Source organism: Eschrichtius robustus, chromosome 11, assembly GCF_028021215.1.
Source record: "Eschrichtius robustus isolate mEscRob2 chromosome 11, mEscRob2.pri, whole genome shotgun sequence".
In the NCBI taxonomy this organism is placed as follows: Eukaryota; Metazoa; Chordata; class Mammalia; order Artiodactyla; family Eschrichtiidae; genus Eschrichtius; species Eschrichtius robustus.
The window spans coordinates 43,598,691-43,626,302 of NC_090834.1; the positions used below are offsets into that span (position 1 = coordinate 43,598,691).

The 27,612-nt window shown below is 34.2% G+C and overlaps 1 protein-coding gene across 1 annotated transcript in view; it reads left to right on the forward strand.

Annotated features, from left to right (window-relative positions):
• SLC36A4 (solute carrier family 36 member 4) overlaps window positions 1-27,612 on the forward strand; it is a 41,317-nt gene that overhangs the window by 8,128 nt on the left and 5,577 nt on the right. The window contains exons 2-10 of the mRNA XM_068555600.1: window positions 2,819-2,942; window positions 4,535-4,625; window positions 5,842-5,930; window positions 6,956-7,051; window positions 9,202-9,286; window positions 14,836-15,063; window positions 17,003-17,101; window positions 20,117-20,286; window positions 25,266-25,435. Of these exons, the coding sequence (XP_068411701.1) occupies window positions 2,819-2,942; window positions 4,535-4,625; window positions 5,842-5,930; window positions 6,956-7,051; window positions 9,202-9,286; window positions 14,836-15,063; window positions 17,003-17,101; window positions 20,117-20,286; window positions 25,266-25,435 (1,152 nt within the window). The remainder of the gene's footprint in view (window positions 1-2,818; window positions 2,943-4,534; window positions 4,626-5,841; window positions 5,931-6,955; window positions 7,052-9,201; window positions 9,287-14,835; window positions 15,064-17,002; window positions 17,102-20,116; window positions 20,287-25,265; window positions 25,436-27,612) is intronic.

Consider the following 27,612-nt stretch of genomic DNA (forward strand, 5'->3'; position numbering starts at 1 on the left):
TTAAGTCATTGAATTTCAAAGAAGAATTTAAATGAGGTAAAGAAAGACAGTAAAAGGGTTCTAGAGAAAGTAGTTGAGATGGAAGACAGACAACAAAGATCCAGCATGTAATTGGAATCTCTAAAAAAGAAAAACAAAATATTTGAACCAAACAAATGCTTAAAGATATAATCCAAGAAAAATTTCCAGAAATAAAGAAAACCTAAATCAGTATATCAAAAAGACCCACTTTGTACCCTTTTGACTCAGAGTGCTCAACCCTAAGACATATCATAATAAAACCGTTAGACTTTTAAAACAAGGGAAGATTCCTCAGGACCTCAAGCAAAAAGAACAAATTATGTAATGGCTGAGAAAACTAGTCTGACATCAGACTTCTCAAGAATAGCATACAAAGTAAGTTAAGAGTAGAGCAGCATTTTCCAAGAAACTCAAGGGTAGAAAGTGTGAGCCAAGGATGTTCCGTCTAGCTGTCCTTCATATCAAGGCTATAGAATATAGTTTAAAACATACAAAAATTCAGGGAATACTGAGCCCATGAGCCCTTCCTGAGCAATCTACTAGAGGAGTGGTTCTCAGAGTGTAGTCCCCAGACCAGCAACATCAGAGTCACCTGGGACCTTGTTAAAAATGTATATTCTCAGGTCCACCTCAGACCTGCTAAAATCAGAAGCTTTTGCATGGAGTATATCAATTTGTGTTTAAGAAAGCCCTGCAGGTGGTTCTGATGCACATTCTACAGGAGAATGAACTTCTTCCAGCCAAGGGACGATTGAGGAAACTTTGGCAGAGGACTGATCACAAGCATTTAATACATTGATTGTAGATTTAAGTCTAAGACATGAGTGGGGACATGATTGAACAACAGTATGTAAAGCATTTTGTATATTGCCAAAGTAGATAGAAAGAATACAACTGAAAGATGAGAGAATAAGAGACACAGAAAGCCAAAAGTAGAATAAGACCATTAATTGTTGTATAGGTGGAAGTCAGAGGACACCATTTAAAACTGATAAACAAGATAGTAAAAGATTAAGAAAAAAAGAGGATTAAGGGCACCATAAAAGATAAAATGGCAAAGGTAACTAGTAGAATAACTCAACTAAATGCAATACATGATCCTGTACTGCAAAAAAATTACTAAGAGAACCTTATTAGTACAGTTGATGAAACCGGAAAATAGAATGTAGATTAAATAAAAGTATTCATCAATATTAAACTACTGGAACTTGATAACTATACTGTGAATATTCAGGAAAATATTCTTGTTCATAGGGAATACATGCTAGTGATAGGGTAAAATGGCATGATATATGTAACCTACTCTCAAATAGTTAATAAAAAGTGATAAACATTTGAGAGAGAAAAAGAAAACATGGCAAAATGTTAAAATTTGTTGAGCCTGTAAAGGGTACATGGGAGTTTTTTTTGTACTATTCATGCAAATTTAATGTAAGTTTGAAATTATTACAAAATAAGAAGTTTTAAAAAGTTATGTCAATCAGTCATTTCCAACTAAATCATTTAGGTTACCCCAATTCCCTGTTACATAGGTTTATTGTATGTATTTGAATGGAACAAACTTTCACTTCTTTAAAATATCCTATACTTCAGACCTTACTAATGCTTATCAGTCATCTCAATAAATTTGAATTTAGTGAATTTTATGAGAACAAGACAGACAGTGATGACTAGTGTTATCTTTCTCCTCAGAAGGAGCAAAATCATGCTAAAAATTGCTAGAAATAAGAACAGATTTTGATACTAAAAATTTAAAGATTGGAATGGCTTTATAATTTTCTTAAAGCATTTAAAATTATGCTTGCCAGCAATTCCACTCCTGGGTATATGTGCAAAAAAACCCAAAACACTAATTTGAAAAGCTACATGCACCCCAATGTGCACAGCAGCATTATTTACAATAGCCAAGATATGGAAGCAACCTAAGTGTTTATGAACAGATGAGTGGATAAAGAAGATGTGGTATGTATGCACAGTGGAATACTACTCAGCCATAAAAAAGAATGAAATTTTGCCATATGCAACAACACGTATGGACTTGGAAGGTATTATGTCAGACAGACAAATACTGTATGATATCACTTATGTGGAATCTAAAAAATACAACAAACTAGTGAATATAACAAAAAAGCAGACTCACGGATATGGAGAACAAACTAGTGGATGCCAGTGGGGAGAGGGAAGGGGGAGGGGCAATATAGGGGGAGGGGACTATGCGGTACAAATTATTAGATATAAAATAAGCTACAAGGATATATTGTACAACATGGGGAATGTAGCCAATATTTTATAACTATAAATGGAGTATAACCTTTAAAAATTGTGAACCACTATACATACACCTGTAACATATAATATTATACAACTCTACTTCAATTAAAAATTTTTTTTTTAATTTTAAGAACAAAAATAAATTAAAATATGATTACCATTTATGTACTCAGTATGATTTGAAGCTAACAAGAGATGGAAGTTCATTTTATTATTTCTTCACATTTTTCACCCCATAATTCTATCATCATTTAGTATAAACCTCAGGTAGACAAAACAGAAAACATTTTGCTTTGAATACTTATGCCTTTCACTTTGCACTGCTTAGTCCAAACAAAATATCCAGCAAATAAGTCTAGTTGTTTCTTTCTAAATATGGTAAAACTCAGAAGTATTAATGTGAATTAACTTAGGGTGGAAATGGTAAAGATGCGTACAAATGGCATGTCCTACTATTAAAAATGTTATTTATTCCAGCTTTAACCCAAGTTTTAAAATGATAGTGAAGCACTTTTTCTTTTTAAAGATATGGATGTAATGAGACCCTTAATAAATGAGCAAAACTTTGATGGGACATCAGATGAAGAACATGAGCAAGAACTCCTCCCTGTTCAGAAGCATTACCAGCTTGATGATCAAGAGGGTATTTCGTAAGTGTTAAGGTTAAATGTCATTTTCTCTTTTCACTCAGTGTATATTTTGTAATCATCTTCTATGGACCAGGCACTTAAGTAGATACTACAGAAGACACGAAGATGAATAAGATACGGTCCCCACCCTCAAGGCGTTTATAGTCTATTTGGGAAAGAAGAAATACATCTAAATTACAGAGCCGTGTGTAGGAATTACTAAAATGATGATATGTATCAAATGCTATGGATCTTGAAAGAAGGGAGATCAGATTGAGAGGAAAAGAAATTTTAAGAGAAGGGGCTTCTGAAATGGTTAGGAGTTAGACCGTGGGAAGTAGGTAGTAAACACTTCTTTATGTTGAGTGAATGGTATGAAACAAAGTCATGGTCCCAGGAAAGCAGTGGAACATTTTTTAAACTTTTTTTGTTATTTTGTCATCATTAATAGATTTGAATAAGGTATTATTCTAATAGTGATTTAACAGTTAAGCAAAGTAACATTTTAATTGATCAAAAAAGAATAGTATAAAGTAAAAAAATTTTAGGCAAGCATTTTTGTTTCATAAATTAAAAATTTGTGCTATTCTTCCTAGTTTAATTTGTTTTTCCTTGGTCAAGAGACCTCCTTCAAATGCCTCTTGGAAACTTTTCTTAGGTGAAATCCCTTGGGAGTTCATGTTGTCTGAAAGTTAATTAGTATTTATCTTACCTGATGATACACATAGTTTTAGAAATTGTATGTTTTTTCTTTTAATTAACTTCCTCTGAGATTGATAATCATAGATCAACTATGTTTAATATCATGATTACATAGATAGTGCAATAAATTGCTGTTTTACCAGCTTAGCTGTATATAATCTTCAACATTGTTCTGAATATCATAGCAGCAAAGAATCTTATGAGAAAATTACCTTTTCTTTATTACTTTAATAAGTACAAAAATACTTTCACTTAAATAACTCATTTAATCTCCATAGTAACCCTCTGTATTCCACTTTTTTTTTTCACACACGCACACTGTATTTTATTTTTACAAGAGATAGACTGACACCAAGCATTGTAAATGGATGACCACAACAAAAGCAGCAATGATTGCAATTACCAAACACGAAACACACTCATACTATGTCATAATATTGACATTCAGTCCAGTAATCCTCCACTGTAACAGCTCCTTTACTTTGCAGTGAAAATTGATTTGTATATTCTTTGCCTCTGAGTCCTTGTGGGATTTTTTTTTTTTTAATTCAAACAGAAAGTCACAAAAATTATACTCATCCTCATCAGTTCACTCAGTCCCATGTAATTAATTTTTTTTCATCTTGATCTTTTGTTAGCACTTTTATGAGTTCATCAGTTTTTCATTAGAGTTCTGAAAATGCTTATTCATTCAGTTCAGCAGTACAGTTGTATTCCACTTTTAAGTAGCAGAGATAGGACTTGAACCAAATATAACTTTTGGCTCATTCAACCTCTGGTTGAATGGAAATGTTAATTTGATTCCTTGCCTAGATTAATTTTTAGTTCCCTTCTAATGCTAAAACCATGGTCATGTGATTTTAATAGCTTTTGTTCTAAAATGTTTAAATCTTACAACTTTTACTTTTCAGATTTGTACAAACTCTTATGCATCTTCTTAAGGGAAATATTGGAACCGGTCTTTTAGGACTTCCACTGGCAATAAAAAATGCAGGCATAGTGGTAAGACTCATCTTTGTAATCTCTAGTTAAAATAGTTATCAGTCTTAATTTACAGCAAAAATTACAAGTTAACATCTGATCTAGTCAAATATAACCTGGTCAGGTGACAACTAGATAATCATTTAGCTGTTGCTGATAGAATTATGTGAACTGTGATAATAATATCTAACTAAAAATGAGAGTTAATTACTCTTTTCATTTCTACTTAATTACTTATTTATAATATTTGACAGAAAGATTCTAAATCAGTATTTGATTTTTCCAGGTATGGTTATATCTTATTATTCTTTTGGATTTTGAGGTATTTAAGTAATATGTTCATATCAACAAATATATTTATAGAGTATTTGTATTGGTGAAATTTTATAGTTTTTTAGATTCCAAATAAAATATGTAGTTTTCAGACTTAAAGAATAATAGTTAAGAAAAGGAATAACAATATCTTTTGAAAACAAATATTCAAAGTTTTGTTAGAGCCAATTATTGTAATTATAGAGAATCCTGATAGGGGAGAATTCACTTACGAAGTAGTGAAATTATATTTAACTTTTTTTAACTGACCGGTTTTCTTAACAACAGTTGTAACTATCATCTTTCTCTGCATTGGATTTGTCCACCCTAATTTAGAGAGACTTAAAAATTTCTGATTATAAAAATAAACTTTGGCAACATTTTGTCTGTCTCTCAATAATCAGGCATCATTTTAATTTTAGTACATAAATACTTGAAAATTTTTATGTACCACTTTTTCAAATAATTATTTTCTAGGCACAGTTTCTCACACGTAATTCTCAACAAGCAATCTATAGAAGAAGTAGATTGCCCACAATCCCAGATGATACAGTGCTTTTTAGTCATTTAGCTAATGATTCATAGTTGCATATACTTATAATGGTGAGACACTGATAGTCACAGACTTGCCATCTGATGTTAAATATGATGTTGTATTCTATTCTACTTTGTTGCATACCTATACTCTACATTCATAGGTTTGGATAGCCAAGTCGATAAGATGGAATCATATGTGGTTGTCTTAAATATTACTAAATTCTTTCTGTATCAGGTTCACTAATTTCCCTTATGCAAATGACTCTAATCATTTTGTCTAACATATTTATTCACTGCAAATTAGTAGTCTGTTGTCTCATTGTTTATAAGGTAACTTGATTTTTATTAAACTGAAATATTTAAATATTATAAAATGTTTCCCTCACAGCTTGGACCAATCAGCCTTGTGTTTATAGGAATTATTTCTGTTCACTGTATGCACATTTTGGTACGTTGCAGTCACTTTCTATGTCAGAGGTAAATGTGGATTTGTTAAGTCTATTTAATTTATCTTAAATCTATATATTTACTTAAAGTATCAGATAGTCTTATATTTCTACTCTGCTTTGCAACTAGAAGTTGTATTTCCTATAATCTGTTACATAGATAAGTCTAAGATAATGAATATGGGAAAAGGTAGCATTTCATATGATTGCAATCTAGTCAGAATATATATACTTCCTTTAAAAGAAGTGAAATAGAATGGTTTCTTTTATTCAGTGTAAGTGAAAAAAATCAGGGAAGTTATATAGGGAAAATGGAGGCAGCAGGGCTACTTTTAGTTAAAGAATAATGGTCTTTAATTTGTTAGTAATTTCATTTTGGGTGTAATGCCTTTGCTGCTCTTTGCTGGTATGTGGGTTGGTAGATAGTCAATAAAACAATATTTTGTTTTCTTTATTTTTGCATCATAAAATGATTCTGTTGGATAGTGAAACAACTTTTTAAAAAAATGAATATTGTCTATTCTGATAAACTGATATTCTAATCTTAACTCTTTTTTGTTGGTGCTAAATGTTCTTAAAACTTTGGGCACGTCATTTATGATCTTTAAATAACAATGTATACTTAAAAAAAATAGGAGAGGCAACATGGCTATTTTGATGATTAAATAGGGTAGTTTGTATAACAATATATTATAAAGCCCTGTACAGATGTGTTAAATAATGCCGTTCTAAGAATGGAATAATTTAAGCATGAACAGTGTAGTTGATGTTTTTAGATAATTGAAACATTTAAATCAGTGAAACACAATTACTACGTTATATGAATTCAACAAATACGTAAACTTTAATAGTGGATAAAAACTAATATACCGGTAAGAAGGGTATATAAAAATTTTTAATTTCATGAGATAACTTAAGAAGTATGCAGATCTCGAAATTTCAAAAACTCCTCTGTCAGTGTATAGCCCATTTATCTGATGTTCTTTTCAAGAAATGGATTTATGGACCAATTAAAAAGTTTTCTTTTTCATATGCATGTATGTCATTAACTTTCAGGTTTAAAAGGTCAACATTAGGGTATAGTGACACTGTGAGTTTTGCTATGGAAGTAAGTCCTTGGAGTTGTCTGCAGAAGCAAGCAGCATGGGGACGGTAAGTACTTGCTATGTTATTAATAATTATTTTAAGTATTAATAATATTTAAAATTACATTAATTTTAAGCATTTTAATCTGACAAGATACATTAACAAAAGTATGATAAAGCTGGGAGGAAACAATCTTTAGAGTTAGACAGACTTGGATTCAAATCTCAACTCTACCATCTTACAAATTTATGACCTGGGTCAAAGTATTTTTATTTTGTTTTAGTATTTCACTATCAAATGAGTTTATAATAATACTTCACAGGATTATTATAGTAGTCTAAATACAATGATATTTATAAAGCACCTAGCTAACCTCTGGTATAATCATGCTCAATAATTAAGTAAAGGAAAAAAACCAAGAGAAATGTTGCAATCTCTATTTCAAATAAAATTGTGGTGTTTAGCTACATGTTCTTAAGACATCTGAAGTACGTATTTGAGCATAATCTTGTTTTTATTATTGTATTGTTTAAATGTAACTTTACTATTAATGGACATGACTAATCAAAATCAGGTAAATACAGGACTGGAAAATAAGCACAGGCAATTCACAACATGCTGACTATGGTACAAATGATACGGGCGGTGGAAATTAAAAGAAGGAAAAGAACAGTGTTAGTAGAGTAGTTTATGGTTAAATATGGCCTTTCTGGGGATTTTCAGGACGTTAGATGTGTTTATGAGCTGCTCAGAGTTCACAGCCTGATATGCTGTGTAGGAGGAGGAAGAAAACAGAGCCGAATGCCCTAGGGATTTGCCCCCAGAACCCTGTCTTCTTCCTTCTTCTCCCCCAGTCTGTAGGCACCTTTGTCTATTTTTTTCTATCAAAAAGAATGGCTTTCAGATAGAAGTGGCTGGAATGATTGTTGGTAAGGATACTAAAATCAAAGGTGGATGAAGAGATCTTAAGGGAATACTTAAACGTAATTCATCAGTGAGAAGAAACTTGAATTCATTTCAAGGTACCAAGATTACTAACAAATGAGATTCCCTGAAGAACCATAGAGAACTAGAGAGTTATGGCAAGAATGAAGATGGGCACGGGCCCTTCCAGTTTCAAATGGGAGGAGGAGGGTCTATAGATTTTTTAGACTAGGTTGCTTGACAGCTTGACATTTATGGTCAAACAAGAGACTATAACGAATTAGTAAGTGCAAGCTCTTGTGTCATTAATTGTTCTCAGAACAATAGGGAAAGGTATGGGCTGTATACTAATAACATGAAGGCAGACTTTTGATTGTAATAATACCCAAATAAAGCTCATTTGACCGGTGAATTCCCTTTCCTACTCCCATACGCTATTTTATGTAGCTGGAATTTTTTAGAGTATCTAAAAAAATATGAAGAGAGCTAAGCTCCTGGAGAGGTCTCTGGTGGAATGACTTAGGGCCATGCCCCCAGTCCTCTCCCATTCCTATTCTTATTAGTGATTTGGATAGTAGGGAATATGTTCATCCTGTTTGCTGGGAAATACACTGGGTTGATCTGAAAAAGATCTTGAGAAGTAGGAGAGATGGGCTTAAACTAACTGATGAAATGTTTTCATGAAATCATTTTATAGACAGATACTCTTTTTTTTTAAGAAGTTTATTTATTTATTTATTTATATTTGGCTGTGTTGGGTCTTCGTTTCTGTGCGAGGGCTTTCTCTAGTTGTGGCAAGTGGGGGCCACTCTTCATCGCGGTGCGCGGGCCTATCACTGTCGCGGCCTCTCTTGTTGTGGAGCACAGGCTCCAGACGCGCAGGCTCAGTAGGTGTGGCTCACGGGCCCAGCCACTCCACGGCATGTGGGATCTTCCCAGACCAGGACTCGAACCTGTGTCCCCTGCATTGGCAGACAGACTCTCAACCACTGCGCCACCAGGGAAGCCCTAGACAGATACTCTTAAACTGTTGAATTTCAGAAGGAAATGATGGGAAAATATGGGCTTTTAACTTATGTAACATTTTTTTGCTCAGTAATAATTCTAGTGATATACAGATCATAAATACGTGCTCTTTGTAGAAAATAAATGCTTTAAGCCTATTTCTTATTGTAATGAAGTAAAAAGAATAAATGCTATTATGAAATATTTTAAAATAGTTAAAAAGAGAAAAAATACATCGACATCTTAGCAGCTCTTATTAATACTTATTTGTGGGTATCTCTTTTCAGGAGTGTGGTTGATTTTTTTCTGGTGATAACACAGCTGGGATTCTGTAGTGTTTATATTGTCTTCTTAGCTGAAAATGTGAAACAAGTAAGTATTTTTCTCCAGTTTTTGAAATCATTTTCTTCTGATGCCATAGTTATGGCATCATATTTCCTCTGAGTAAGCTGTGGTTGAATATGAAAATGTGTTTCTTTCATAAATCATGTATCTTTCTAGATTTTCCTTTAGTCGTTTTTTTTGCAAGTTGGATTCTGCTATTGTTGATTTTTACGTTTCTTGCTATTATGTCAATAATGCTTGTTCTTTCAGATCGAAACAGGCATAATTTACTGATTCTTGGCTATTTGGAATTTAGATCTCAAAAGCAGATATACGGATGTTTTGGTAGAATATTTTTTACATTGATATTTTATAAAAAAGTATATAAGGCATTAGCCAGCAGCCTAAAAAGCGAAGTTAAAAAGTGGGCATTACTAAAATCTCATAATTATTGCCATTGTCTAAAAAGATACTGTGTCCAGAAATGTACAGTGTTCTGTAGTTCTCTCCATATTATAAAGGTTTGTTTTAAGAGGAAGTGGTTTGCAGTCTTGGTAGAGACTGTCAATTTGAACAAACATGCAAAGCACTGAAATAAAAAAGCTCCCCTATCAGAATAATGCCAAAGCACATTTCTTTATGTGCTTTAACTGGTAGTTGGCCTATTATTCCTACTTTACCCTCTGCTCTTCTTTATTTTAATCAATAACATTTATTAGTATACACAAGTGCATGGTGCAGTAGTAGGCATTATATATAGTAATATGTAGAACTTCTCGTAGGTATTTTAATGCAAAATCATGTGAATATGTGTTCTAAAGAATCTATATGTATATATCTAAGTATATATTTGACTCATTTTTCTAAGTTATAAACTGCTTCATTTTATATTTAGACCAAGATTTGGCAACATTTTTTATAAAGGGCCAGATAATAAGTATTTTCTGTTTTGCAGGCCATATGATCTCTGTCTCAACTCAGCCATAGACCACAATACATTAGATATGGCTGTATTCCAATAAAATTTTATTTGCAAAATTAGGTGGTAGATTGGGTTTGGTCTGCAGGCCAAAGTTTAATAAAGCCACCAGCTTAGGTTTTTAATGTCGGAAAGGATCACTGAGTCTTTCTCTTGTAAATAAGAGAGTTGATGGTTTTATCAGCACTACTCATTATAGATGATGTGCTTTTGATTTTACAAATATTTAATTCCACAAGTCACATATTTTTAGGGCTGCTAACTCAGTTAAGAGGCTATTTATTGTCAAGATAGACATACTATCTTAGCAGTCATTTACATAGAATACAGTGGAAACGGTGCCTTTCTAGGATCGTGCAGCATGGCAGTACTATATCTTTTCTATCATCTCCTAAGAGAGCCACCAACAAGCTTGATTTAAAGTTATAAATAATGCTAATAATGCCTTATAATCTTATATTTATAAGCTATGATATATATCCTGTAATTTTTTATAACTACTCGGTAATACAAGTTCTATGCTCATTTTATGAATGAGGAAACCTAGTCTCACAGAGCATGAGCAGTGTCCCCTAGGTCATGTGAATTAGGGAGAAACTTAGGTGCCTGACATAGCTGCCACACAGTATATTAATTGTTCATCACTGGGCAGGACATTGTCTGATTTTAGTTGTGTGTATGTGTACGTGTGTGACATAGACTGTGTTAAGTACATACAATAAATATCTATAAGCTTAGGATTGGTGACCTTCTCCTATGAAATGATATCAGATGCTTCCAAAGTTGAATGGAAGAATTTAACTCATTTGCACATATCCTAAGAAGACCAGGTAGAAACAGTGACTCTCTGGAAGGTAAGGAGAAGCTTGCTGTAGATAGATGAAAGATCTTTTGAGGCATGAAGAGCAACATGGAAAAAGACATTCAGTCAGACTTGAGACTTGAAAAGTTGAACTCTGCAGAGCAGACAGATGGTCATTGAAACAGCATCATGAGAGACTTTCCCTCTCTGCAGAGGTGTTCTCACACTTGATAGCAATCTCCAGTTAAAGACACATTTTTTGTTGTTGTTGTTTGTTTTGTTTTTTAAATTTATTTATTTATTTATGGCTGTGTTGGGTCTTCGTTTCTGTGCGAGGGCTTTCTCTAGTTGCGGCAAACGGGGGCCACTCTTCATCGCGGTGCACGGGCCTATCACTGTCGCGGCCTCTCTTGTTGCAGAGCACAGGCTCCAGACGCGCAGGCTCAGCAATTGTGGCTCACGGGCCTAGGCGCTCCGCGGCATGTGGGATCTTCCCAGACCAGGGCTCAAACCCGTGTCCCCTGCATTGGCAGGCAGATTCTCAACCACTGCACCACCAGGGAAGCCCCCAAGACACATGGTTTGATTAAACCTTACTAATTGCTACTACTTTTACAGTTAAAATTTGTAAGATTTTTACCTCCTTAATCTACATAAAATTGAAGTTTCAGTATTTCATTGAATCAAAGAATTAAGAATTAATTAAACTAAGAGTTTAGTTCCCATACAAACGTGTACATCTCCTGCTTTGTAACTGTCACATGGCTGTTCTTTCTTTCCTTCTTTCTTTCTTTCTTTCTTTCTTTCTTTCTTTCTTTCTTTCTTTCTTTCTTTCTTTATTTATTTATTTTTGGCTGTGTTGGGTCTTCGTTTCTGTGCGAGGGCTTTCTCCGGTTGCGGCGAGCGGGGGCCCCTCCTCATCGCGGTGCAGGGGCCTCTCACTATCGTGGCCTCTCTTGTTGCGGGGCACAGGCTCCAGACGCGCAGGCTCAGTAGTTGTGGCTCACGGGCCTAGTCGCTCCGCGGCATGTGGGATCTTCCCAGACCAGGGCTCAAACCCGTGTCCCCTGCATTGGCAGGCAGATTCCTAACCACTGCGCCACCAGGGAAGCCCCACGTGGCTGTTCTTGATCCCGTTAAGCCACTGTGGACAATCGACAGGGGGAAAAGAACTGTGGTGCTTCAAGTGATTCTAGTCCGTGGTGGTTGTAGTAGCTCCTCTCTGTTCTTACTCTGAGATACTCAAGAAAATGTCAGGTAGACAAAGTAGTGTATATGGGCGTGAAGAGTTGGGAAGGGATTGTACATTCAGAGGAAGAAAAATGTTGTGATACCAAAGACCATGGACTTCAGAGTCAGAAGACCTGAATTCAAATCCGTGCTCTCAGTTTTAACTCACACATTGGGTAAGACCCTCTTGTCCCTCGTCAAGCCTCGGTTTCCTTATTTGTAAAATGGGAACGGTAGCAAAATCTCCCCACGTTCCTCATAAATTTATTGTGAGGTTCAGCTGACAAAAGGTTTGCGAAAGCCTTTATAAAATGCATTATGCATTTTATATGCAGTATGCAAATGTAGCGTATTGTGTCTTTTAATTCTGCATTTTAGCTTTGCTGAAGAACATAATCTGCCTTTGGAATTTTAACCATTAAATTACTGAATTGAAAAGTTAATAAATAGTAGAATTTAGTAAATTTGAGATCTAAATGGAAACAACTGAATTTAGTAATTTTATTTTATAATATTTATTTCAGTGTTTTGCATTTTGGTAAACATGTGAGATCATAGGAAGTCCTATTAGATAGCCAATCTCTGTCTCTAGAGGGCACCAAAGGATTCAAATGTTTACCTGAATCTTGCTCTGGGTATGTATCTACATTTTTATTTTACTTTATTTTTTAATCTTGAGAATTTTTATAACCATCTTTCTGCCAAAGAATACTAATTATTATGAGAGATTTGTGGTAGAATTGATTTCAAATTCCCAAGCACCTAATGACTCAAACAGTCCTTTCTAAAATTGGTTATATAACTGCTTTTCTCTTACCAGGTATCCTTGTTAGAGCTTAACTTTGATCATTATCTAATCTGATTATTGGACGTAATTCTTTGATACAGAAGTATTCGGCTGTAAATAATTTGGTTACAGAGGAAATTGGGTCAACAAATAAAATACATTCTTAAAAGCCAAGTAATGTGAATTATCAAATTTGCTTCTATTTCATATTATAGAAAATAAGATTAAAAGTTTTAATGGACAATTACAAGATAAATGAGAGCTATGCATTTCTTAAATGGTACATGGTGTAACCTGAGAGTTTGTTAGTCCTGTGTGAGTTATAAATTGCCAATATAACTTAAAACTAGTAGATATATTCCCTGCAGTTTAAGATGATATGTACATTTGTAGTGGCACTAAACATTGCTTATTGTGGATAAGTGTAAAATTAAACACCTAAATTATTATTCATATCAGGATTTTGTTCTGTACTTCTGACTTTTTGGCCTTTTGTTACTGTATTTAAGGAGAGAGAGAGAGAGATGTCAAGGTGGAGGCCAGGTGGCTACTTGGGCAGGGTCCCTCTTTAAGGATTGCAGCATTTTGGTCAGGTAAACATGTACCTGTCACAAGCTAGATTCTGGGGTCTCAGGCCTGGGTTTGAATCCTAGAACCACGACTTACTGGCTTGATATTATATAGGGTTTTTTTTTTTTTTACCCTCCCTAAACCTCAGTTTCCTCAGCTATAAATTGATATTAATACTACCACCCACCTCAGAGTGTTTTTTTGAGGATTAGTTGAGATGTTGTATAAGATTTAGTTCAGTACCTGACACATAGTAAGTACTCAGAAAATACTTGCTGTTATTACTGGGTCTGGTTCTTAAGAATTTATGTATCCAGAGACTTGATAAGTCTTTGTGTTCCATTGTGTTCAAAGGAGGGTACAGTATTTGGGGCAAATAGATTTTCACTGGAATTTATATTATAGTTTGATCTGCCAGTGCTGTGAGTTTTTAAGATTATTTTTAAAGTCCTCTATAATTTCATTTCTATCTTTGTAAGTTGGATTATGTGATTAATTGAATCAAGCACAATTTTTAGTAAATGGAGCCTATAAATCATTGCATCTCTTTTGAAAGTTGAATATAGGTTTATAGAAGTGGCTGAATAAATTTTGAGGCAAAGTTGATTTATCTTGTAGAAGTTTTTTGCTCTAATAAAAATGTATTTAGTGTCTAGCATGCATGAAGATAGTCGATTTTTAACAAATATTTATTGACAGTGATAATTCATCAGCAGTTGCTTTATAAAATACCTTTAAAGTTAGGCTCTGATTTCTAAATTTAATTTTGAGTACTGTACATTTCTAAGAGGTACTTAGAGATTGTTTCTTACTTTGAAAAAAGTATGTTAGGAGAATACCCAATGGGCATTCTGGACAAGCATGCTTCCACTTTTGATCATCTCAGAAGCAGGTTGAGCCTTTCTAGGCATCATGAGCTTCACAGTCACAAAGCTTCAAAATAAATTAGTAAATCCATCCTCATAATTTCCTAGTGAACTTTCTTTTCACAGTATGATAAAGCTATTTTGCAAAGAAGATTATCCTATTTTAATTATCCTTAAATTTGATATCTATATTTCTAAGACACTAGAGTATCTTAAAACTCTGTAAGTATTTTATTTATTGTAAATGAATTTATCATAGAGTGTATATAGATCATAATTTTCTTCATATTTCTCCTTTATGATTATAAGTTGATGGAAGTTTTTTCCCCCCCTCTTCCTTATTCTCCTGGTAATCCTGTATAGGTTCATGAAGGGTTCCTGGAGAGTAAAGTGTTTGTTTTGAATAGTACCAATTCATCAGATCCATGTGAGAGAAGAACTATTGACCTAAGGATATATATGCTTTGCTTTCTTCCATTTCTAATTCTTTTGGTCTTCATTCGTGAGCTCAAGAATCTATTTGTGCTTTCATTCCTTGCCAACGTGTCCATGGCTGTGAGTCTTGTGATAATTTATCAATACATTGTTAGGGTAAGTATAACATGTTTTTAACTGTGTCATATGTTTCTTAACAAGTAAATATTTTTCACTTTGGAAGTAAAAGTAATGATAAGTAAAGACTCTACTTCATATGTGTCACACAGGAGATAATCAGGGAACTCTGGTTTCCTTTTGGGGGATACTGCTTAGTTGAAAAAGCAATATATGACATAGAGGTTGAAAGCATAGGCTTTGTAGTCAGATCTGGTTTTGAATCTTGGTCAGTATGTTTCTGGGCTGTATGATATTGCTTCAGAAGATAGTAATACCTGACTTATTAGAGTTGTGAGATTTAGGATCGTGCCTTAGTGCACTGCCTAACATGAAACAAAGAACTCATTAGTGTTTTGTTTATTCCTTTAAGATTTAAACCAATCACAAGAGACGGGAGTATAGACGTGATTTTATAATTTTCTTTCATTTCTGAACCTTTATTTGCTGCCACCACTTCAGCTCACTGCCACTACACTAGGCTGTAACCTCTTTATCTGACGTATGCAATAACCTCAACTCATTTCATTGTCGGCAGTCTGGAGATTCTTAACCCAGTTTCCTTAAATATTCTATTGATGGGATTCAGGGGATCTGCAAATCCCTTAAAATTATTTGTAAGATTTAGTGTTTCTGTATGTATATATGCATTTTTCTACTGAGCAGCTGTATAGCTTTCATCCCTCATAGGAGCCAATGACTCAAAAAAGGTAGAGAATCCTATTTTTTCCTGATACAGTCCATTTTATACGTTGCTGCCAAAGCAGTTGTCCTAAAGTCTCCGTTAGCAATTCATTACAAATTCTCTTAAGATGGATCTATGTTTCCTTTTTGCCCCATCTTAATTCCAAAGGCTGCAGACTCTTTGTTATAGCATGTGAGAGTGAAAGGCGACAGGCAGGAAGATCTCATAAGGCTTTCTGGAGTTCGTGACCCCTTGGCTGGGCATGTAGGAGTTAGTGGAACAGAAAAGGAGGTCCCTTAGGTAGAGGGAACCATGTGAGCCTTGAAGTACAGTTTAGCATTATCCATTAATCCAAACATTTTAATAAGTTTTTCATTTTGACCCTAGCTTATGTTTCACCATTATATCACACAGTTCTACCTATGCTTCAGATGTTCTAAATCTATTCCCCAAATTTTCCCTGTGCTATCACACTTCAGTTTCTTTGTTCATCCTCTTTCATTGGCCTTGAATTCCACTTCTAGTCAGGTAAAGGCAGAGAACACAGGCTGGTGAGGAGACTTGGGCTAGCTGGAAGAAGTGGCCAGTGTGGGCCCAGGGATCTTGAACAAGATGCGCAGTCTGTGAGTTTCCAGATAATGAGAGTTAGAAGAAGGCTATATGAGTCAGGACCAAGAAATCAAAGCCAGAATCAGGGCATAGGCACAAGTAATAAGGGTAATGGCAACTGTCAGGTCAAAGAGTAAGATGCTGAAACCACGAGGAGACCTGTTCTGGAGAACAGCACAGCGTTATTGAGATAGAAAGCCGAAGTCGGGAAATCTTAGAGACCAAAAGAGCAATGAAAGTAGAGTGGGGAATAAATTTCATTGGACACCGTCAGCAGTGGTTGATAACTGACTATATGGCTCTCAGCTCAGACGTTGAATATGCTTATGTATTTCCTGTTGTGGCAGGAGCCATACCCAGTGAGAACAGCCTGGGACTTACAGGTGGAAACAGGTAATCAGGAGCATTTAGCTCAGATGGAATGTGTGGGCTTGAGGGAAACAATTGCTTTTGGCAGTGAAATCCTAACAGCTTGGCTACATTTAACATAGGATGCTTAAAGTGTTTATTGAAAGAATTATTCACATTTATAATACACATTTGCTGCTGTGAAGCTCAGAAGTATATGATTTCGCTCTTCCATTTTAAATTCTTTCAAGTAAGTAAAGATGTAACTTATTGACATCTTATTTTTTCTTTCTCCAGAATATGCCAGATCCCCACAACCTTCCAATAGTGGCTGGCTGGAAAAAATACCCTCTCTTTTTTGGTACTGCTGTGTTTGCTTTTGAAGGCATAGGAGTGGTAAGGATTTAGTCTTTATTACTATTTTTTAAAATCTTAAGTTAACTCAAATACTTATTTACATTTCAAAATGCCTGTTTTTCTTTTGTTTCTATTTTTTTATTCCTAGAAAACGATTTGCATTTTGGTATGATAGACTTGAATTATAGTTTACTTCTTCTACTTACCAAGACTTTTAATCTTAGATGTATCACTTTCTCTTAATCTGTAAAATGAGAACATTTGAATAGATGATTTTTTAACATTTTATCGTGGAAATTTTCAAACCTATACAAAACTTAGAGAATAATGTGATGAACGCCTAAGCATCACCCAGCTTCAAAAACCATTAACTTATGGCTAATTTTGTTTGATCTATATTCTATCTACTCTAGCAAGTCTGGGTTATATTCAGACAAATCCCAAACATCATATTTTATAGACTAGATGATTTTAAATGAATTGAAGTTGTTACAAATTTACTATTGCATAAGAAGAGTCAAATATAAATTCTCTTCTTAGATTTATACATATCATACTTGTTTTGAGAAATGATGTTATCATAAAGCTAATACCAAGAGGTACAAACATCCTGAGAATTCTGAGATCCTAAATATTTCCATTCAAGATGCTTGCAGTTCATTTCAAGCCTAGAATATGTAGATTTGGGGAAAGTAGAATATTGCTGTTTACTCCATAGCTTATGTTTCATAGCCTGATGGTTTGGTATGGGAGCAAAACCACTCATAAACATCTATTTATATGAACCACAGACAAAACAGAACTAAAAGACAATTTTATGCCATTTTACTTGGGTTTCTGCTCTCTCTGAATTCTCCTTCATAGAATTCTCACTAATTCTTACAGCTCCACTTATCCGTGTTACAGCCATAAGTGTAGATTTTTATTTCTGCTTTAACTAGTAATCTCTAGTTAACTGTTGGACATTTCCAGTTAAGTGTTGTTCCTCTGACATCTCAAATTCAACAACTCCGAAGTCTGACAGATAACCTTTTTTTTTAAATCTAAAACCAGTTTCACTTTCTCATTTCTCTATTTATTTTAGTTTTACTTCCAGTCACTCAAGCTTGAAATATTGGAGTACTTCTTTTCACTGTGTCCCTGGTTTCCCCATTCCAGTCAGTAATTAAGACATGTTGAGTCTTCTTTTCATATTTCTCCAAATCTATTCCATAAATGAGATTATGTGTAAAACACTTAATGCTGCTTGAGGGAACCTCTGTAAATGTTCATTTCCTTCTCTTCCTCCTTTTCTAGCTGTATTGACACCGTTCTTGACTTTAGCTTCTTATTTCAGGTCTGGATTATCTCCGGAACATACAAATTGTTCACTGTTTTCTTTTCCATTAATCACTTAAAATTTCCATGTCGACCTGACTAACGCACCTGAAAAGTGGAGATGAAATTAGTTATTATCTCATGAGGTTATTGTAAATACTATGGGATGTATTACATGCAAAGCTTTTGAAAAATACCTAGCACATTGTAAGCACTCAGTAAATACTTGTTATTATTATTACTTAGTGTCTTTTACTGCATGGTCAAATTGTATGGCCAAAATCTCCAAAGATTTGCCTAAAAAATTAACTTTGCAGTTAGCCTTTTTTCCTTTCAAGGTTTTTTTTTTTTTCCCCATAATGAAAATATTCATCTTATTAAATTGACAGACATTAGATACAGATGGATAGATATAGAAACAGTTATAGACATGTATATACATGGGTTCGTATACATACATATATTTCCTAACTCTGTCTGCTGAGAGAGCTGGAAGCAGTGGCACCCAGTAGCAATGAGCACACTCAGCACCCAGATCCTGAGTTCTAAATACAATTCTCCAGCAATGGAACCAAAGTTCTTTGGAGAAACAGCTGATTGTAGGGCTGAAGCAAAGAAATTCAATGTGGGTTTGGAGCATCTTGTAGTGCCAGAAAGTATGGAAGTGCTCAAAAAACAGAAGAATGGATGCATGTCAAAGGGACACAGGACCCAACCTGATAGAACTCACGATGACCAAAGGTGGAACGATATGAGCAACAAAATAAATAATAGTGTTTGGGATTCATGGTCAAAGTATAAAACAAATATACGTGAATCCATAGTAATACAAATAAATGATTAAATAAATAAGTACATAGGGCAGATTTTCAAATAACTTATGTAAATACCCCCCCATCCCGGAGCTCTAATTTAATCCCCTCTATCTGTAGTGACTTACTTCCAATGAATAGAGTATGATGAGGGAGGAGGAAAAATCTTTACAGGCAGAGAAACCTGGCAAACACTGCCTTGCCCAAGTGATCAAAATTAACGTCACCAGTGATAAATCATGTTGATAGCATGTGTGATGAGAAGGGCACTGCACCTCTCTGGTATCCTTTTCTGAAACCTATTTTCCCAGTCTAGTCATGAAGAAAACATCAGACAAACCCAAATAGAGCGACAGTGTACCAAATACCTAACCAATGCTCCTCAAAACTGTCAAGGTAATGTATAATAAGGAAGGATTGAGAAACTGCCACAGACCAGAGGAGATTGAGGAGACAGGACAGCAAAATGCAATGTGCTGTCCTGGATGGGACCCTGGAGCAGAAAAAGGAAAGTTAGTGGGAAAACTAGTGAAATCCAAATAAAGTTTGGAGTTTAATAATAATGTACCAATATTGGTTCTTAGTTGTAACACAGGTACTTAGGTTGTGTGAAATGTTAACAATAGCGGAAACTGGTCAGGAGTATATGGGAGTCTTCTGTTTATCTCTGCATCTTTTCTGTAAATCTAAAATTATTCCAGAGTAAGAAGTTTATTTTAAAAAACCTGACAGACAGTTTTGCCTACTAAGAGCTGATTTCAAATCTTTTTATTTTAAGAATAAAAAAATCTGTAGTGTGAAAAAATATATGACACGTAGAAAAATACAACAATTATGTGTTGCATATAAACTATAGAAAGATTAATTTGTGTACGTATAAGATGGGATATTAGATTGTTTTAAATTACTTGCATTCTCTTCTTAGGTCCTTCCACTGGAAAACCAAATGAAAGAATCAAAACGCTTCACCCAAGCATTGAATATTGGCATGGGAATTGTTACAACTCTGTATGTAACATTAGCTACCTTAGGATATATGTGTTTCCATGATGAAATCAAAGGCAGCATAACTTTAAATCTTCCCCAAGATGTGTGGTAGGTAGACAAGAGTTTGTTAACCTAGTTTGTGTATTTTGTAGATATAATTTACCAATGTTTCATGATAAAGGTGTATTCTTGGTTTTATGATTTAAACATTTAAAATCTTTACTGTGATTTCTTTGTTTGTGTAATCTAAATTTTTTTCATAATCTTCAGAAGAGATCATCTGTGATTTTACATATTCTTGTGGGATTTTTTTAAAAGATTCAAAATTATAGGGTGTTCCAAATTTGAGTAACATATAAGAGTAAAACATGACTCTGTTATTTATTTATTTATTTTTATTTTTTGGATTTTTCGAATTTTATTTATTTTTTTATGCAGCAGGTTCTTATTAGTTATCCATTTTATACATATCAGTGTATACATGTCAATTGCAATCTCCCAATTCATCACACCACCACCACTCCGCGCTTTCCCCCCTTGGTGTCCATACAAAACATGAATCTTTTAATATGGACTCACTTTATTAAAAAAATTTAATACTTATCCTTGCTGTCAAAAATCCAACACTCTGGGTTCCTGATAAAACAATACAACCCATCACTCATGGCCCTCACTGTTTTACTGGTCACCTCTAATACTGTATGTGCCCCAAGTCCTTTCTGAACACAGTTAGGTCACATTGTACAGTTGACCCTCAAACAACATGGGTTTGAACTGCATTGGTCCACTTATACGTGGATTTTTTTCAGTTAACATATTAGAAAAAAAATTTTTTTGATTAATTTTTATTGGAGTATAGTTGCTTTACAATGTTATGTTAGTTTCTACTGTACAGCAAAATGAATCAGCTGTACATATACATATATCCCCTCTGTTTTGGATTTCCTTCCCATTTAGGTCACCACAGTGCACTAAGTAGAGTTCCCTGTGCTATACAGTATGTTCTCATTAGTTGTCTATTTTATACATAGTATCAATAGTGTATATATGTCAATCCCAATCTCCCAATTCCTCCCAACCCTCCTTCCCCCTTGGTATCCATACATTTGTCCTCTATGTCTGTGTCTCTATTTCTGCTTTGCAAATAAGATCATCTATACCATTTTTCTAGATTCCAAATATATGTGTTAACATACGATATTTGTTTTTCTCTTTCTGACTTACTTCACTCTGTATGACACTTTCTAGGTCCATCCATGTCTCTACAAATGACCCAATTTCATTCCTTTTTATGGCTGAGTAATATTCCATTGTATATATGTATCACATCTTCTTTATCCATTCCTCTGTTGATGGACATTTAGGTTGCTTTCATGTCCTGGCTATTGTAAATAGTGCTGCAGTGAACATTGGGGTGCATGTGTCTTTTTGAATTATGGTTTTCTCTGGGTATATGCCCAGTAGTGAGATTGCTGGATCATATGGTAGTTCTATTTTTAGTTTTTTAAGGAACCTCCATACTGTTCACCATAGTGGCTGTATCAGTTGACATTCCTACCCACAGTGCAAGAGGGTTCCCTTTTCTCCACACCCTCTCCAGCATTTATTGTTTGTAGATTTTTTGATGATGGCCATTCTGACCAGTGTGAGGTGATAACCTCATTGTAGTTTTGATTTGCATTTCTCTGATAATTAGTGATGTGGAGCACCTTTTCATGTGTTTGTTGGCACTCTGTATATCTTCTTTGGAGAAATGGCTATTTAGGTCTTCTGCCTATTTTTTGATTTGTTTGTCTCTTTTTTAGTATTGAGCTACATGAGCTGCTTGTATATTTTGGAGATTAATCCTTTGTCAGTTGCTTCATTTGCAAATATTTTCTCCCATTATGAGGGTTATCTTTTCGTCTTCTTTATAGTTTCCTTTGCTGTGAAAAAGCTTTTAAGTTTCATTAGGTCCCATTTGGTTTTTTTTTTGTTTTTATTTTCATTACTCTAGGAGGTGGGAAAACAGGACAGCCACATGTAAAAGAACGAAATTAGAACACTCCCTAACACCATACACAAAAATAAACTCAAAATGGATTAAAGACCTTAATGTAAGGCCAGACACTATAAAACTCTTAGAGGAAAACACAGGTAGAACACTCTTTGACATAAATTGCAGAAAGATCTTTTTTGACCCACCTCCTAGAAAAAATTGTTGAGATTTGTGACAATTTGAAAAAACTCAGAAACTACATAACCGAGAAGTATCAAAAAAATTAAAAAGTTAGGTATGTCATAAATCTATAAAATATATGTAGCTATACATATAACATCCAAAATATGCGTTAATTGACTGTTTATGTTATCAGTAAGGCTTCCAGTCAACAGTAGGCTATTAGTAGTTAAGTTTTGGGGGAATCAAAAGTTATATGTGAATTTTCAACTGCGGGGGTTGGCACCCCTCACCCCTGTGTTGGTCCAGGGTCAACTGTAGGTAAATAGTATTAATATTGCAGGCACTAGTGATACAGCAGTGAAGAGATAAAAAATCTCTCCCTCAGAGTGCTTACATTCTAGTGGACATGCTACAGGATTATAGCTAGTTCTCACAAAGGCTTCTTGACAGATCTTAACCCTCGAGATTCTTGACCGTCATGAAAGGTCCAAGAGGGAAAGTGAGTTATTAGATTCTTTCCAAGAGTAGCTTCTGTATTCAACCTTGAGAGAAAGAGAATCAGTCAGCCACCTATTTCCCAGGTTAGGTTTAAAAAAATTAAGATATTCTTATCTATAAATTTTCTTTAGGTATTGATTTCTTAGCCAATGTGGGGAAAAGAATAGAAACATTGCAATTTTTGAAATCCTCTGTTTTCAAAACTTATGTTTTCACTGGACTACTTAGTTGTTTTCTCCCCCATAATCTGATTCTATATATTGACTGCACAATAATTATTTAAAAAATATATTTCTGGTCTTTACTAAGATACTACATTTCTTTGCTACCAGTATAACAGACTTTGTTTTCAAGCAAGAGTCATTTTATTTTTGAAGTATTTTTATTTGTGATATTGATTAGACGTAGTTTCTAAGAATCACCTATCCATACCCATTTTTGATCATTAATATTAATTTAATTAACATTTAATAAGTATCTATCCCCTGCCAAGTGTATGGAGAGTTATACAGAGAAGAATAAAACATAACCTCTAACTTTCAAGAACTTTGGCACTGAGTTTTGTTTTGTTTTGTTTTTAAGACTTGTTTTCTTTCTTTCTTTTTTTTTTTTTTTTTAATTTTTAGCTGCACTCCGCAGCATGTGGGATCCTAGTTCTCCAACCAGGGATCAAACCTACACCTGCTGCATTGGAAGGCAGTGTTAACCACTGGACCGCCAGGGAAGTCCGTGGCACTGAGTTTTAAAATACCTTTTAACGTGTACCATATGTTATTTAAAAGTTGTTTTATGTTCTTATATATCATCAAAACAAATTCCTATCACTTTAAGCAAGTTTTTTTTATACCTTTGAGAGACAGTTTACTGGGTAGATTCTTCTTTCAACTCTTCATTTCTAAGACTTAGTACCTATGGACAATTACCACAGATAATGCTTACAACCAAAATGAGAACAAAGGTTGATAAGATATAGAAAAGTTGAGTAGAGAAAAATAGTACTTGAAAATGTAGATATCAAACATAGAAATTAGTGGGTTCTTAACGCAAAAAAGAAGTAAAAGTGGAAGAGTTGATTTTAAAAGACTGTAGCGCTTCTCTTAAACACTCATTTCTATATTACTCTTTGGTGGATGATTAGCAAATATACCAGCTTCTAAAAGACCCAAACCATTTTATTTCCCATTTCTACTCTGTGTAACACCAATTGATAGTAATTACATATAATTAATATTACTGAATGGTATTAATAATAACCAGATTCTTAACCCATACAATTTGTTTTATATAAATAGAAAAGTAATTATATATATAATGATATATTTTTAGATATATTGGTAATCATATTTTTAAAACATGTAAGTTAAAAAATAATTAGAAAAAAAGGAATGTTGTAATAATAAACTAAGAATATTCATTTAATTCTCCACAATTATGTATCAGAGTATATGAAGCAATCTTTTGGTTATTTTGTACATTTCAATAGCTTGACCATTTGTGTTTAAACTTTAAGCATCAAGCTGAGAAATATATCTTGAATCATTTTAAAATTAAGATAGTATTGTTGCTGGCCCTAAGGCATTCCTTCTTGCCTTAATTATGCTGTTTGTAGTATTTTCAAATGTATTTCTCTTTTTTTTTTTTTTTACAATTTTTTCGCTTTGTATTTTGGGGACTTCATTTTTTTTTTAACATCTTTATTGGAGTATAATTGCTTTACAACGTTGTGTTAGTTTCTGCTGTATAACAAAGTGAATCAGCTATATGTATACATATATCCCCATATCCCCTCCCTCAAATCTATTTCTACTCAGCTTTCTTCCTTCCTCCTTCACTCGTATGATGAATACATTATAGAAGGAGACTTATCGAATTCCTTCTTGCTTGACGACAGTTTAGGAAACTGTTTATAATCTTGACATCTAAGTGATACCATGCAGTATTTGTCTTTCTCTGGCTTATTTCACTTAGCATAATGCCTGCCAGGTTCATGCATGTTGTTTTCTTAATATGAATCTAACTTTACTTTTAATGACTCAAATAAACAGAGAATAGATTGGTGGTTGCCAGGGGCTGGTGGATGGGGAAGAAGAGGAGAGTTTGGTAAAAGGGTACAAATTTTCGGTTAAAAGATGAGTAAGGTCTGAGGATCTAATGTATAACATGGTGACTGTGGTTGATATGTGTTATATAATTGAAATTGCCAAGAGAGTAGAATCAAAGTGTTACTGCCAAAACGGAAAAAAAAGGCAAATATGTGAGGTGATGGATATGTTTGTTAATTAACTCAGTCGTGGGAATTCTTTTACAATGTATACATATGTCAAATCATCACGTTGCAGACTTTAAATGTATTATAATTTTATTGGTCAGTCATACCTCAATAAAGCTGGAAATAAAAGAATGACTAAATTTTGAAATTTTTTAACAGGTTATATCAGTCAGTGAAAATTCTCTATTCCTTCGGCATCTTTGTGACATATTCAATTCAGTTCTATGTTCCAGCAGAGATAGTTATCCCTGTGATCACATCCAAATTTCATGCTAAATGGAAGCAAATCTGTGAATTTGCAATAAGGTCCTTCTTGGTTACTATTACTTGTAAGTATCACTGCATATTTATAGCATAATGATTTTTATTGTTGAATTTCTTATAGTGAAGCTACTTAAAAGTATATTTTTTATATTTTTAAAACAATTTTGTTCGCCTAGCTGGGATACATTTTGGTTTAAAATTCTGTTATTCTATGGCTATAGAAGAAAAACACAAACTAGATCCTATCACACTTAAAACAACTAATCAAATTATTATTTTGGAAATGACCTCACTCATGATTGAGATATAAGTATATTTAAATCAGACGCATAAACGACCCCTTATATTGTTGATACACATTTTACTTTGGTTTTCTAGTTTTCCTCAGCTTTTTTGTATCTGTTAACTTTTGTATATTTAACATTTTAACTCTCCATGTCTACCTATACGAATGGGTTTTTTTCTGTTTTGGTCTTTAATAATTTCAGTGGCTTATTTTACTTACTATTTGAAGGAGTGTATATAATCTCTTATTAAAGTTTCACATTGTAGAATGCCTCCACAAGGTAGAATTAAGGATGGAGACTCATGGAGAGGGAGCTTGAGTTTGGGATAGTGGAAAGAGTATGAGTTTTACAGTCACACTGAACTGACGGTTCAAACTCAGGCCTCCCACTTACTTGCTGGTGTCTTTAGGTAAGTTACAAACCATCTTTGAGTCCTTCTTTCCTCAACTATGAAATGAAGATAAGACATTTAAAAATATTAACCCAGTAGTTAGAAATTACTGTTTTATTGTCACCACTTGTACTATAATCACAAATAGAAAGGTGACTGCGACACTGATCTAACTAATGGGATTGCTTAGAATGAATGATACCAGGGACCAGATTACTGGGGATTGGGGAACAAGCAGCTTTGGAAATTCTATAGAAGATGTGAATAACCATCTTGGCCCACTCAAGGTTAGAGAATGGTAGAACTAGAAATTCTGGGCAACTCTGTAAATTACATTGAGCAGCTTGGGGTGGAGCTTATGCCTAGATTTAAAGAACTGGGTGTATTACATTGTGTTCAAAGAAAAAGCAAAACTGGGAAAATTAGATAAAACTTATTTTTCAAAGTAATCATTTAAATGAAATAAGTAAACTAATAAGGGAAATCACATTGAGGAATGACGTCAATAAGCCCATACTTTGATGACTAATGAAACATTCAGTAGGAAAAGGTTATTTTAAAACATTTTGGAATATTTTTTACACATTGCTTTTATTGACATTTTGACAACTACTAAATACAAAGACTTATTTCAGTCAAAGTCCTTTCATCAGTAGATGTAAGACAGTTCTCTTCTGAAAGTATGTCTCCTTTTAGAGTTAGTTACTGAATTTTAATAACTTCATCCGTTTCTGCACATTGGCTGCTGTCGTTATGTTGAGCTGCCTGTCTCCTGAGGTACAGACCATACTGCATATCTGTTACCAGGGTTTATTCCCAGAAGCCAGGGCTTTTCCTCAGGAGCTGAGTTCATGTCACAGAGGATTGCAGCTTTTTCTTTGCTGCTTCTTTCTTTTAGTTAAAAATAGGTAAACCTACTTAACCATATATGAGGGTTATATTTACAGCATACTTTGAACAAAGAGAACACAAACAATGCCATATTCTGTCCTACTTCACTGAAACACATCATTGGACACTGAGCTTAATTTACGTCTTTGGCCCATCCTTCCAAATTAAAGTAAAAGCCAACTGATATTCATGTCAGGACTGTTTTGAATCTGTTCTCCAAAGCACTTGAAAAGATTCTGGGTCAGGCTCTTTATTGATGAATGTGTGGAGAGCTGATGGGACCTTGTCATGTCCGTAGAGCAGGCAATGCAGCACTAGCAATGAGAGTGGAGGCTCAGCTGGGTTTGCATGTTTCAGCGTTCCATAATCCTTTCCAAGTACTGAATCCACGTTTACAGGATGGGTCTTCAAAGTAGTGGGCTCATCATCAGCTTGGATTATACTGGTTATGTCCAAGTCTCCATTTAGTATTTGAATCACCATTTCACAGTATCTTCTTGGTGGAACTCAAAAGCTTGAAAGGATGGGTCAGACTCTTCCTGCATGTTCCCTGTAGGCACTTACCTGCTAGATAGGCATCGCACAGGTGAGGGAGAAGAGTGGATAGAAACTGGCCGAAGGCCACCTTGGACTACAATAAATGCCTTTTATTTTAAAAGCAAACCTGTAGAAA